This window comes from Apteryx mantelli, chromosome 1 (genome assembly GCF_036417845.1).
Source record: "Apteryx mantelli isolate bAptMan1 chromosome 1, bAptMan1.hap1, whole genome shotgun sequence".
Taxonomy (NCBI): domain Eukaryota; kingdom Metazoa; phylum Chordata; class Aves; order Apterygiformes; family Apterygidae; genus Apteryx; species Apteryx mantelli.
The window spans coordinates 16,061,076-16,075,360 of NC_089978.1; the positions used below are offsets into that span (position 1 = coordinate 16,061,076).

The 14,285-nt window shown below is 35.6% G+C and overlaps 1 protein-coding gene across 1 annotated transcript in view; it reads left to right on the forward strand.

The window, feature by feature from the left end:
- The window catches only part of ARHGAP42 (Rho GTPase activating protein 42), a 166,579-nt gene that overhangs the window by 133,371 nt on the left and 18,923 nt on the right, over positions 1-14,285 (forward strand). Inside the window, exons 11-17 of the mRNA XM_067289754.1 lie at positions 2,813-2,891; positions 4,200-4,239; positions 4,935-4,997; positions 6,895-6,969; positions 7,667-7,751; positions 9,006-9,064; positions 9,876-9,981. Of these exons, the coding sequence (XP_067145855.1) occupies positions 2,813-2,891; positions 4,200-4,239; positions 4,935-4,997; positions 6,895-6,969; positions 7,667-7,751; positions 9,006-9,064; positions 9,876-9,981 (507 nt within the window). The remainder of the gene's footprint in view (positions 1-2,812; positions 2,892-4,199; positions 4,240-4,934; positions 4,998-6,894; positions 6,970-7,666; positions 7,752-9,005; positions 9,065-9,875; positions 9,982-14,285) is intronic.

Consider the following 14,285-nt stretch of genomic DNA (forward strand, 5'->3'; position numbering starts at 1 on the left):
AGCTCGGACTTCTTATGAAAACTACTCTAGCAGTTAGTCACCATCTTATTTGTTTGGAGTTTCATAAGAAGTTAACAGCATAAAATGTATGTTTTGCCTTGCATGTTACTCTGTTTTTTGAGAAGTTGCCAACTTTTTCAGCAACTAGAGAGGAAGCTAGTTCAAAAGTATTGGAGTTCTTTCCTTTGTTTTTTGTAGGGCACTAATATTTGGGCATTATAATATTTAGATATTTGAATGTTAAAACAGCCTGTGCAATCTTGGCCAACAGATTAAATCAGGAATGCAGAGCTAGAAGGAGGAGTCTCTCTAGGGTTGAAGTAAAACAGCAAATTCATACACATTTCTGTTCTTTCTGTACATGCTGATCAAGGGACTATAAGTGTAAATGCAGTTTTCTAACTGAAATATTTAGCAGTAGTCACTATAGAAAGAAGAAAAAATCAGTTTCTATTTCTGAAAAGTTTTTGAGAGGAAACTTCCTTGATAAGAATCTGTGGGTAGGTAGCAAGATGGAGTATTTTAATGGCTATAACCTTAGCCTTTAATAAAATAGAAAAACAAATATTCATGTTAATTTGGATTAACCTTATCTTTCTATGCTTATGATAGTAGATATAAAACAAAATGCTCGGCTTGGCATTTCTACACAAAACTGGCAGTTTAATTACTGCTCGGAGTGACCTAATTATCTTACTACTTTTGGCTTCTGAAAGCCGTCAGAGGCAACATGTGAAACAACTCTTTCCAATTACTAACACACACAAGCACACCTACTGCCACAGCAGAGAAGAATTAGCGTCTTGGCTTTCAAGCTTTTCTGTGAAATTAAGGTTTGAAATGCTGAATTGCTCAGCTGATGGAGTAGTCTCTTGAGATCAGATTTAAGCACCAGGAAATTAATGAATATGCACTTGTGTGGGTGCAAAATATCTGGGTATAACCCTGACTAATTTCAAGGAGATCAGTTTGTTTTTACTACTGAAGGTCAGCAATTGACAATTTAACAGTGTAATCTTATATTTTACAAACAGTTTGCACGTAGAGGAGTGAATATGTTTGTTGTCATGGGTTTTGACATTTTGTATGGATTTTTTTTGTGTTGATCTGTATGTCAAATTATATATGCCTCTTCACATTCTAAGTAAATGATGTGTCGAGGCTAGTAGATTTTGAGGCTGTAGAGAGCTATTATGGTAGTGTAGGCTGATTTCCTGCATAACATCATCTTATGATAGAGTAATAGTAGAATCGTTATTATTATTAAATTATTAATAGAAATATTAACTTTATTAACATAATAGAATCTTGCATCAGTTTTTTTGTATCATGTTAGTCTCTTGTAATAATGTTAGAGGTATAGTTCAGAACACCATCTAATTTTGATTTTACGAGGAAGGCTTGCTCCTCTGTATATGCCTTGGTGTGTGTGCATGAACACATTTTTGTATTTTCCAGTAGCTTTCTTTGCATGTTTTTTAAATAAGATGTGACAATAGAGATCTTTCCAGTGAGAAGGGAAAGGATAGGGATTTGGGGTTGCTTATTTTTATGGTGGAAGATGCATACCTAGTAAAAAATAGTGTCCTTAATTTGTCTACTTACCAAATAGAAATTATGTTTTAGGACAAATATTCTAAAATTATGACTATTTCTAGAAAACTATTTCTAAACTAGAAAACTATTTCTAAAATTATGTAGTGCAGTGATGCACTACACTGGTATGGGAACAAAATTTTCTTTGAGTTTTCTCTTGAGCACTCTGTACTGGCAAATCAGTGAATTAATTTCACATCATCTTAAAATAACTCACTTGCCTATGATCACAAGTAAATAAAGGTTCTTTACTACTCTGGTATTTATACATATCTGTTCATAAAATAATTTTAGGGAAAAAGATTGGAACAGATTCCCAGATGCCCTCATTGGTTCCCATTAATTTTTTTTCTATGCATTGTCACAGTTTTATCAGCAGAGAGAAAATATGCCACTTTTTGAGTTTCTATCGTAGTGGTTAGAGCGCAACCTGCAGAACGCACTGGCTTTTTGAATCTTCTTAAGTAAGAAAGGATATTAACCATGCTCTTTCCTGTAACCAGAATGCTTTAATCATAAACATATTGTAGAATATGCAAGCTGCATCTCTTGCTTCCTGCAGTTGTGTGCTGCAGGATGTGGGTATGTAATTCCTGCACCCTGACACTGCTCAGCTCATTTGGCTTTACAGCTCCATGCCTGAGATACTATCTCAAAGCTCTCTTTTTAGTCAACCCTTTTAGGGCACTTTTTTTTTTTTTTTTTTTTTTTTAACCTACTTTGGAGGTATTGGATGTTTGTTTTGGGATGTGTTGACTTTTAGATTAAAAGTACGTACTTCCCTTCATTTACAATGAAAGGAGTGTAGATAACCAACTCGGGCAGAGACGTATTTAGTCAGATTGAGCTGATGTAGCTTGTCCTTAAGTTTTCCACCCTAAGCATCTCCCCATTGAAAAACTGGTTGTGTAATGTCCTATTTGCAGGCGTATAACTCATCTTGCGATACAGAAGTGCCTAATATCTCGCAGAAGGTTGTAGTATTAGGACAAGGCATCTAAAATTAAACATTGCAGTACCAAACTCTTTACAAACATGAAATCTTTTCTAAATTTAGCTCAAGGTTAATGTGTTATGTCAGGAGTCAGCAACTAACTTTAACTTCTCTGTCTTTTATGTATTCACTTCATGTCAATGCACCTTTTGGATTCTGACTTCGGATACTGTTTGAGAAAAATAAATTAACAATTTTTGTATACGTGTATATTTTTGATAGACCTGGGATCATCACACTACAAGCTTTTTCAGAGTCCAACCGAAAACTTTGGCTTGAAGCTATGGATGGAAAGGAACCAGTAAGAATTTTTTTATTCTATTTTTACAGTTTCATGACATGCGTAAGTTAAAGAAAGAAGCTGCCAGGCATTTTGGATATAAAATCTTTTACAATACAGTACAGTATAAGCAAATATATTTCTTCTGTTGTTCATAAGAAGCAATGGCAAATACACAGTGAAGATCAGTACAAAATAGTGAAGCAGAGCTATTAGTTTATTTTAACCTGTGTTTATACATTGCTTTATTTAGGATATTTAATGTTTAACTAGTCTGGGAACATATTGTCTTACATGATAACATGATCCAGATAAAATGTGTAAAATGGTAGTTTCTGTACTGGTAAAGACAAACCATCTTTTAGGCAATGTCACGTAGTAATAATAAATACCATCTTGAAAAGCACTGCAGAGAGCATAAAAACATGTTGAAAGCTACTAAGAAACAGGCTTAACTGAGATTTCTTGCCACCATTAACCCGCTACTGAAATAGTCACTGAATGTGGTGATGCCGGACACGTAGCCAAAGGAAAGAAAAGAGTTGATTGATTTTATGAGATAAGTATTTTTGCAAGCTTCCTACTTGACTGGAACAATGCAGAAATTGAATCAGTATTTGAATGGGTATTTAACCCGTTTAGAGTCTGCAGATCTGACTTGAGGTGCTTATAAATTTCATGTTATTAAATCCCTCATAAAATTAGAACCTCAAGGTCTGAATGGACTTTTGGGACGCGATCTGACTGTCTGCCTTTTTGCCAGAGGTGAAGAGGATCAGCTCTTTCAAACTGCAAATACCACCAAAACAATAGACTGTTTTCTCCTCTGCCTGCTCAGAGTTTAACCCAGGGATGTCAACCTTGATGAGTGCTACTGGGGAAAGCTCAAGAAAAAGTGGAAGGCTAGGCTGGTGCTGCCAGGAGCTCTGTGCTCATGGCGTTAGAGAGGGGCTACAAATAGCTGCTTTCTTAGTATATTTGAGGGCTGCTTCTGAGAGAAGGAGAGGAGCGATGAGAGGCAGCTCCAGGAAAGCTGCCATCACTAGGAGAGTGGAGTCAGGAGAACTGACTGTCAGGAGAATCCAGTCTGGATTACTTGGACAAAGTTGCTAGGTAGTCCTCCTGCCAGAGGTGTTATTTCAATTTTTATAATCTATTAAACTTATTAACTACAACCTAATAAGCAAATGTCAGGATCAAGGCTTTCCAAAAGCATCAAACTTAACATAAAGTGTGTTGGAACTAATTTAAGAACTATCAGCAAACCTGGTGATAAAGAACTTAGAGCACAAGCAGTGACCCGTTGCATTGATTTTTTTTCCCCTCCAGATTTACACACTGCCAGCCATTATTAGCAAGAAGGAAGAAAGTAAGCACTTTAATTATGTTGAGATATGAAGTATTCCTAGATTTCTGTAATGTCCTGGTTTCCAGGGTGTGTGTGTGTGTGAGAGAGAGTGAGAGGGAGGGAGAGAGGAGGGGGAGAGAAAGAGAGCAAGCACACGTGCAAGATTAATTTTTTTGTGTTTTCCTTCTATTGCTATGAGATACTGTTTGCTGGATTACATGAAAGCCCACCCTAAGATTCAGCTATGTAAGAAATGTGAGAAAGCCCTCAATTTTTGGATTACTATCAGACATAAATTTGAAGAAAATGCATTTGGCTTCAAAACAGCAGTATATTTAACAAATCTCTATGAAGATTGTATCTATAGTTTGTATACATAAATGTGAAGATATAACTGTATATTGAAATAATATCCCTATATGGTTCACAACTTTTTGTTTGTAGGTGCATATGCACCTATTACACATGTACTGAATAATAAAATGAGTATATATGAAGATATTATGGGTCTTACGTGTGTATAACTGCATTACATTTTAATCATGTTTACGTATTCGTGTATGAACTTTAATAAACATCTGGGTATATGTATTATATAGAGAGATATACTCTCAGACAGATGTATATCAGTCCTGACTCAAATGTGATACAGCTAAAAGCAGAGATTTTGTGTCCTGATGAGGTGAAAATGAATTGTTTTTTTCTTCTTTTTATAGTGTTCTTAAATGAAGCAGGTTTTAACTTTGTGAGGAAATGTATTCATGCTGTAGAAACAAGAGGTGCGTATTAAATTGCAAATTATGTATTAGCTTATTATGAATATTTTTCTTAAATATTACTTTGATAAAGTCCATTTGTTTTACAACTGTGTTTTGGAAGGTGTCCATCATTCAGTTTGTACTTTTCACCTATTTTATGTGTGTGCTTTGTGCTTAAAACCATTACAAGTTCCTACAACAATTCTTAACCTGTTGTTTAACTGTTATTTTTTTTTTAACTTTATGTGTAATTCCATGCTGTTTAGACAGCTTAATACACAGTTGCACACATCTTTAGTCTATTTTTTAATTTGTATGCACTGAATTATTCTTTCTGATGAAACTGTAGGGAGTGGAAGCTTCTAACTTTGGTTTATGTGATACCATAGACATCTAAAGACCAAAAAGTCGAAGGCATGAACACTGTCTGCTGAAACGTTTGTGGCAGAGCGTAACTCCCATCATTTTATTCACTCATTTTGTACCTGGTTTATCCATTTTTTAATATTTAGTGATTAGTATTTGATAGTGGGCATGGATGAAAAGAAAATAATAGTCGTCTGTTGATGACTCACAAGAAGCTTGTAATTATCCCCTTTGAAGCAAAGAGGTTCTGGCTCTGTGGCCTTCCCTAAGCAAAGGGATCCTTTGAGTGTTGATGCACTGAATTGCCAGGGTGCATGTCTCTTCTAATCCTAAAGCTGTGAGATCGCACTGTGCAGCGTTGAGCCCAAGATGAATTCAGTTTCTTGGGTAACAGTGTTAGGTAGCTTTTGGAACGCAGCTTACTCAAGCTTACATTCTTCTGCAAAAGATGCTGAAGAAAACCTCAGGTTATCTAACCGAGAGAAGACTTTGGAAATTTGTTTTCAAAGGAAAAGCATGCAATTTTGAAATAGTAAGACCTGAAGTGGTGGGAGAGAAGGAGAATAAAATAAAAATGTAATTACATATCAAAATTAAAAGTAAATTTACATTTTGGGACTTACAGTTTTGACTATATCAGCTAAATATAAAAATCCTGCTCCTATGGTACTTATGTTACTTTTCTTTTTCCTCTGGGCACACAACCAGGATAAATGAGAAAATTATTTTGCTGTAGTTACTCCTAAGAACTCAGTACATCAAAACTTGTGGAGTGATGTGCAGAAAAGACCACATCAAAATTTGCTTTCTACCTCACACTTTATTATACTGCTGTTTCTAAAATGCACTTACAAACAATAAAATCATCGTCCCTGGAATCCTGAAATACTGTATTTTGAATGCCACACTTTATTTGTTAGTTGTGTTTGTGATATTAAAAAAAAAATAGAAAGAAAGGAACTTATGGGTAAATTGGGACTGTCCTTATTTTCCTTGGGATCCATGCATGGTCCATCCATTGTATGCCAAGCTACAATGTTGCAACAGTGAACAGTGTACACTTTTATTTTGGGTACAATTGTTATTTCTCCAATAAATGTCATCCAAATCTGAATGGGAAGGATAATGATCTAATCAGATGTAGGTGCATACTAATTCTACTGAAGTCTAGATAGGATAAACTTGTGAACATGTAACTTTCTTTAAGACTGCTTTGGGATCTTATTTTTCACTTTTTTCAGCCATCTTCAAGGTGTTTGCTAATGTGGCTCCTTTCTATGCAAAAGGATTCTGTTAATTTAAAATTATGATTTGGGTATGGTATGGTGTGGTGTGGCATGGATTCACTTGAATGCATTTGTTAATGTACCAGCAGACAACTTGGTGGGCTGAAGTAGCACTCAGGAATGTACCTGTACAATTTTCCATAAATTGATTTAGATGTCACGGGTAGGTCTTCAAACCTGTTTTGGAAACGTACACCAAGGATGCATCAGAATGTACTGAAATATCATATTTTCATTATTTTCATTATACCTGTTTTCCCACATAGGTATTACAATCCTGGGACTGTACAGAATAGGTGGTGTAAACTCCAAAGTGCAAAAGCTGATGAATACCATATTTTGTAAGTATATGAAGTGAACCTTTGTCAATAATGTGCCGCCAATATGTTATGATGACTTTTGCTTTAACTGCTGTGCTCAGAAGAGTGTGTATCATAATATTTACATTTTCATATGTGCAGCTACTGACAGTAAGCTGAGTTTTCAGTCTTAAAAAGAGTTGCATCTAACTCGTTTCTTGTATGCATTATCGTTCAATTTCTGCACGCAATCATTGAAATACATGAGCAAATTACTGATAAAATACATTTCTTCTTTTAGTTTAAAAGTTCTGTTTCTTGGCATCTATTTGGCATTTTCCGGAAGAGTTTCAGAACTTCGTTCTGTAATACAGCTGTCTGTCTTGAAGTCATAACTCGGTTTAAGCAGTTCGTGTAGTACTAGTATTTCACTTTTTGTGCTAATTTGGCTCTGTGATGGAGATATCTGAATGTCCAAACCAGTTTCTACTGACTTGGGCTTAGCATACTCTTTGATTATGGTGCATATAGCTCAAGTTTATATATACTAAATATTAGTTCATTTTACTAATACTTTGACAGAGATTAAAATACTTCAAATTGATCAGATTAGTAGTTGATCTGGTCAATGAAGTAATCACATGAACTAAATGTCTAGTCTGTTAGCTTCTGTTGTGCTGCTTTTCTAATTAGCGTGTTAGTCAAACTATAACACAATCGTAATTCAAATTTCTACCAGCCCCTAAATCTCCTCCTGATATGGATATTGATATGGAGCTTTGGGACAATAAAACAATAACAAGTGGACTAAAAAACTACCTCAGGTAAGTATGATGCTACGCAAAGCTCAATATTCCTTTTCTGGCCCATCGATCTTTGTTTATTAGTATTGTATTGCTTTTTTTGTATCCATTAGCATGATGGTAATTGACTATATTATCAACTTGCACTGTGATTATTTCTAATAATAAATCTCAAGTTTGATCACACTCCTTCTGGCTTGCTAAGATATTCATATGTTATATAGTCCTAAATTTGACAGAATTCAATTACTTGCATGTTTCTATTTTAAATTCTTTTATGTAAACTGCAAGCATGTTATGCTGAATCTTTCTTTTTTGAATTACTTAAGCTGTGTAGCATGCTGTTTCATGGCATTATTGTTGGAGCAGAGTAAAAATCTTTGCAAAAATGTTAATATTTGTTTCTTATCCTATGATATTAATATCTTTAGATACAGGAGAAAAGTAAATCTCCCCTCCAAAACTATCAGTTTCTTTTCAAATATTTGGTAATAAGAGTCAGAATTTTCAAGAGTGGTGGTACTTCTGAGATGCCTCTTTTGGGGTCTCAAATTTATAAGGTTTAAAAGAAACAAAAAGCATCAAATCCAGAGTATGAGTATTCAGTGCATACTAAAAATCCAATTTTCCCTCTGGAAATTAATCCTAGGATTTATAGTGGAAATGCTCATATAAACTTCATTGAAAACATTGGCTTTGGTGGAAGAAATTTATAACTGATAGCATGTCTTCAGGAGCACATATCATTGTTGGTGTTGTATTTGTGAATTTAAAAGAAGAACTAGTAGTAGGTGTGTTTTTAACTCTAAGACAGTTCACAGGCTGCCTTTCAGAGGAGGACTCTGCCAGAATCGCTCAGAATCACTTAGAATTTCAGTGCCAGATTTCATAACGTATTTACTTTCTCAGTCTGAGTTTCAGAGATTATTTCTGCAGCCCACTTTACCATGTTCTGCAGCAGAATTAGAATATTTCTGTTCTGTACTATGGAAGGAAGAAGATAGTGAGTCTCTCTGATGAAGACAGTGCCTCTAACGTTTCCCTTATTAATTTACATAGTGGCACCAGGTTCAATTCGAAAAGATTATCAGGCTATCTACATGACTGAGTTGTATGCTGGTTATAATCAGTAAGCAGTGGATTGGGTTTGCTAGCACATACCAAGATATGGCATGCAGATATTGAAGGCTATCATAATGACACTAATAGAACTTGAAAAGTCCTAGAGTAATGCATCTTCTAAAATCCCCCCCCCCCTTTTTTTTTTACAACCAGGTGTCTTTCAGAACCACTGATGACTTTCAAGCTGCACAAAGATTTTATTGTTGCTGTTAGTAAGTAAAGAAATAAATGCACTTTCGTGAAAGTAATACTGTTTCTAAACTGTCTTACTCCTCAGTTATTGTTGAATACCTATCTCTGTTTTTCTCCTTGCCCTGCTATTCAGTGACCCAGGCAAGGATCTGAGTTCCTCCATTTCACTGTGTATGACAAAGCAGTGCCATGTGAAAGCCCCCAAAACAGAGAAGCCTCACTGCCTGAAGCTGTTTAGTGGTTTGTTCTCATATTTTTTAGAGCTTCTCAATGACTGCCCTCTGCACAAAATTTGAATCTTGATTCCTATACGGACTGATAATTCTCGTATAGCATTCGTCCCTCTCATCCAGGGACCTTTGTTTTCCCAGCTTACCTTGAGAAATGGGAGGAGTGATATTGTTGCCTTTTCACAAATGGAGAAATTAGATACAGAGATAGTAAGATGGTTTTTCTAACAACTCCAGTGTAGAATTTGAAGTTATTTTCACATTTCCTCTTACCTTGATAAGAATAAAAGGTACTCAAAGAATTTTAGATATTTTAAATATCAAGGGGTAAAATCTTGGATTCCACTGAAGTGGCACACAGGTCATAATTGCCACTGATTTCAGTGGGCCTAGTTTATGTTTTTGGTGAGTTATTTGAAATACAGTTTCCAGAATGCTCTTGTAATAAATATAATTGAATTGTCCTCATCTTTTTAAAGGCTAATTGTGTTTGACTCACTGTAATGCGTGTGTGCATTACCGTGCAAGCACTGATGCTGTTTGTAGTCATGTCTTAGCACGCATTCTGATTTATCAACAATATTTGGTTTTTGTTTCACAGAATCAGATGATCAGAACTACAGAGTTGAGGCAGTGCATGCGCTTGTTCATAAGTTACCGGAGAAGAACAGGGAGATGCTGGACATCCTTATCAAGCACTTGGTCAAGTAATTCTTGATTTTTCTCTATTTGGTATTATTTTAGGAAGTGATCTTTTTCATTTTTAATTTGTCAGTGTTGCCTCATCCATTCTCTATGCCGGGACGAAGCCACTTGAAATTATAGTTAGTTTCTAAATGCTATTTTAATGCGCTGAAAGAGTCCTGCCTGTAGAAACAGTAATGTCTTTCTTCATGTTCCTAGTACAGGAATTGGCTCCAATTACATTTGAGAAACATCTAAAGCTATTCTACAAGGTTTATAAAGTGCTATCTGAATCTGACTTAGGGTCCCATACTGTGTCAGAAATCGAGAGTAGACTAACATGGTATAGCTTGTCCTTCATGTTTGATCTTATTTTTACCTCTAACAGCTCTGAGATACAGTATCATTTCAAAATATTAATTTGAAGTATTGTTATTTATGTCCTTGATATCCATATAAATGTCCAAACCCTCTTTTGAATCTGCCCAGTTTCATCAGCTTCCCTGAGTCTTAATTAAATGTCATATGGAAAAACGTTTTTTATATCTTCGAACTGATGACCTTTCATCTTCACTGAATTACTCTTCTCTTGTGGTCTGAGACAGAAAAGACAAGTTTTGTTCTCCACTGTCTGTACAGCTTGCTGTTATTACACAGCTTTGTTATATCATCATTTATCATGTTTCTAAAGCAAACAATATTCATGTGAGTTTTAGTGAATCTTTTGTCACTTTCCACAGGCTTTTGCTGTACTTTTTTTTTTAATTATTATTATTCTTTCTGATCTGGGATGACTGGTGCCGTGTGCTGTTTAGTACATGTTATCAATGATCTCGTGATGTGAAAAGGCAAACTGCAATTGCTCTGATGAGGCCCGCATGACTGACGTGAATAAAAGATATAGCAGAGGTCCCCGTATTGTTTTCCTTCCATTCATTACATCCCAGCTCTTTAGCTTTTCTGATCGCAGCTTGAGCCACCTCAGTGTGCGGCGAGCTGCCTGCAGGGGAGCCGAATGCAGTGGCTTCCTGTTAGAGACTGCAGAACTTTGAAAATTTCTTTGACAGGAGATTATTTAGCCCTAGCAAATTATTTTTAGTCCTTTATGATGCTGGTCCCTGGAGAACCGACGTGGTAGGGAGCTGCTGTGAGCGCTCAAGCACAGAAACAGGTCAGGCAGAGCTTGCGTTTCCTCAAGCCTGGGGGAACCCAGAGAACCAGCGCAAAGCAAGTTTCCTAAGTTTCCTTATTCACAGAGTTCTTTGATCAGCTAAAAGTAAAATATTTACTGTTTTCTAAGCCTCTGAAAAGTTAGGCTTTTTAATGATGGATTAATGATTTTGTAAAAGCTGCTGGTTTGGAGGCTCCAAAATTAAAGGGAAAAAAAAAAAGACTTAATTGTGGGCAAAATTAATTGTAGGCAAATATTTGTTCTTTGACCTCTCTTCCTGGCCCCTGTAGCCTCAATATTACCTCAGATGTAGAGGAGAGCATGTCCGCAGTGCTCACTGCTGCTTTAGTTGTTCTTCTATCCACAAGGCACTTGGTTATGATTTTCCCTTCCGATGTATTTTGGTTTTATTCTGAAAACTTTTCGTTCCTCTCTTTCAGAAATCCAATTTGGCCTTTCTGATTTCTCACATAATTTGCCACCTGTTGTTTATGCCAGCAATTCTAATGAGACTGAATTCAGAATTAGTCTCATGAGTGTATTATAGTGTTATTATATATAATCAACACAGAATAGTATAGTCAATATAGAAAGTCAATAATAAGTGTATTAGTGTGGAGATTTTTCAAGGCACAAATGACAAAGTGCTTAATTTTCTGTAAATGGGGAAGCCCACTTCAAAATGTACATCCTTTCCCTGTATTTCTTTTGGCTATTCAGTTCCTGTATGTGAGCTCTTGTGTCTACATGAAAATACTATACCTTTAATTATGGGTTATAAAATAAGGATAATATTATTTTTCCTTGGTGTAGGTCTTAAGGTCTTTAGGTCTGTGACTACCTTGTCTTTAGTGTCTCTGTGCAAAATTAAATGTGATCTAGATGATATGGGATGTGGATTATACTATTAAAAAAGGGGGAGGGGACAGGGGAAGCAAATCCTGAAAAATACCCTGCAGAGAGGCCATATCGTAATATACTTATTATACTTATTGTGTGTACTTATAATCAGTTAGCAGCTGGGTGACACTGGAAGTTTGATGTTATTTTCAGATAGATAAAAAGATATACTGCATTTTTTTAAAAAACCTTCATAATCAAATTACATATTTGTCTCCTTTAAAGAATAAATTCTTCTTTGGTGTAATATAATAACACAATACCTTTATCAGTTAGATGGCCAGAAATCTGCAAACCAGCAGTATCAAAAATTTACTTTTACTGGGGAAATAGCAAAGAAAGATTTTGAGGAGAAAGCAATTGCACTTTAATGGATGTCTTAGAGCTACCTGAAATGCATGATTACCGTGGCCTGTGTCTGTTCAGTAGCTGAGCAACAGTAGGACTAGGTCAGATGAAATTGGTTATCAAAAAGATCCATTTACAGGCCTGGGTTTTCTTCCCTTTTGCAGGAAATTGAGCCTTTGAGATGCTTTGCAGAAAGTCCTTTCTGGTCACAATGTTATTAAATTCACTGTTCCTTTTATTAACCAACCTACCAACCTGCCTAACCAAATTTGTCACCAAGGAAACCCAAACATAGTACAAACACTACTTTCTGTCTTATGCTTTAAAACCATAATGTTTGTGTAAAATGTTTGTGTAAAAGACCTTAACAGTTATCGTGCAGCACAGAGCAGAATAACATTGCACAGACAGATGTTTTTTAGGTTTTTCTAACATACCTAGAGCTTAGTAATTCAAAATTCCATTTTCATTAAAATACAGGTGAAATTCCCAAATACTCCTTGTTCTTCTAAGCCAAACATAAGCTTTGTCACAGTGAAAATTAAATTAAGATAATTGGCTAAAAATATGCTTTAGCAAGTTAATAATTCTCATGATTTGGCTTCCAAAAAAATATCACTTCCAGGGCACCTAGTGAAGTAAAATTTCTGCAGTGTTTTTAGACTTAACTAAATGAAGTAAAATAGGAAACATGTAAGGAGATAGGCATTTATTTTCCTGCAGTTTATGACTCATAATCTTTGACGTGACTGGCGTTCCCCATATTTCTCTTAATTCACAGTGTAAACAAGGTGCTAGAAAGTTTCTGTTCCAAATGAGAGGGGAGTATTTACTTCATTACTGAAGTGGTTCTGCAGTCTGGTTCACTTCTATGCCAAGATAATTCTATTCTCTGTTCACTTATTCTGTGCATTGATAGCACCTGCTTGATAGTGGGATTGAGAGAAAAGGTATTGTGCGAGTCCAGACTTGGTTTTGATCCTGATCCTGACAACCCCCCCCCCCGCCTTGGGATTTTGTAGCCTTGAGAAAATCATGTAATCTTTTTGTCACTGTCTTTCCAACCTTCGTAAGAGGATAGAATTTGTGTTATTTGCTACCAAACACTGACATCAGACAGATCATTTTGCTAATGTTTGTATAGCACTTCAAGAACAAATCAAGCTACCTGAGAATTTTATTGGAAAGAAAATGTAGCAGATGTCTCCATAACCCTGATTAATGTAGGTTGTCAGAGAAAACCAGAAACTAGGGTTTGCACCTACCTCCTAGTCTTCAAGTATGTTATAGCTAAGTTTTACTGTTCCCTAATTTTAAAAGCTACAAGGGTTATTTTAGTTATGTAGGAAATTGATAAAATAGTATTTTGTCAGCTTGACAGTGGTAGCAGATAGCAGTGAGGAGGAGAAAGGAAACCATGAATGAATGCCTCGATAAGTGATACTCTTTGGTAACATATTCAGAAAAGTTAACTGTAAAGGCAATTATCAAATATTTACTTGGTATGGTATTGTTCAGACATGAAGGCCTAGGACGGCTCTGACTATGGAATCGGTGGCAGTTATTTTGAAGAATTATGATCGTATGGTTTGTGTTTGGTAAACCTTATTTACAAGGAGAGAAAAGGAGCATTGTGGATTACTGATTGATTGTTTTCATTTTACTATCTGATAAATTATTGGAAAAACTAAGTAGACAGTTTCTAAATTCTACATTAAAAAATGATAGAAAAGGTAGGTTAGGCAAAAACACAATATATGAAATAAAAGGTTAATGCATTTTAAAGCTAGAAGAGGTCATCATGGTCATCTAATCTGATCTATACCACAGAAACAAAATGGTTTCACTGATCCCGTTAATCCCATGTCTTGGTCATATTAATAGAGAGATCTCATTGCAATTTAAGCT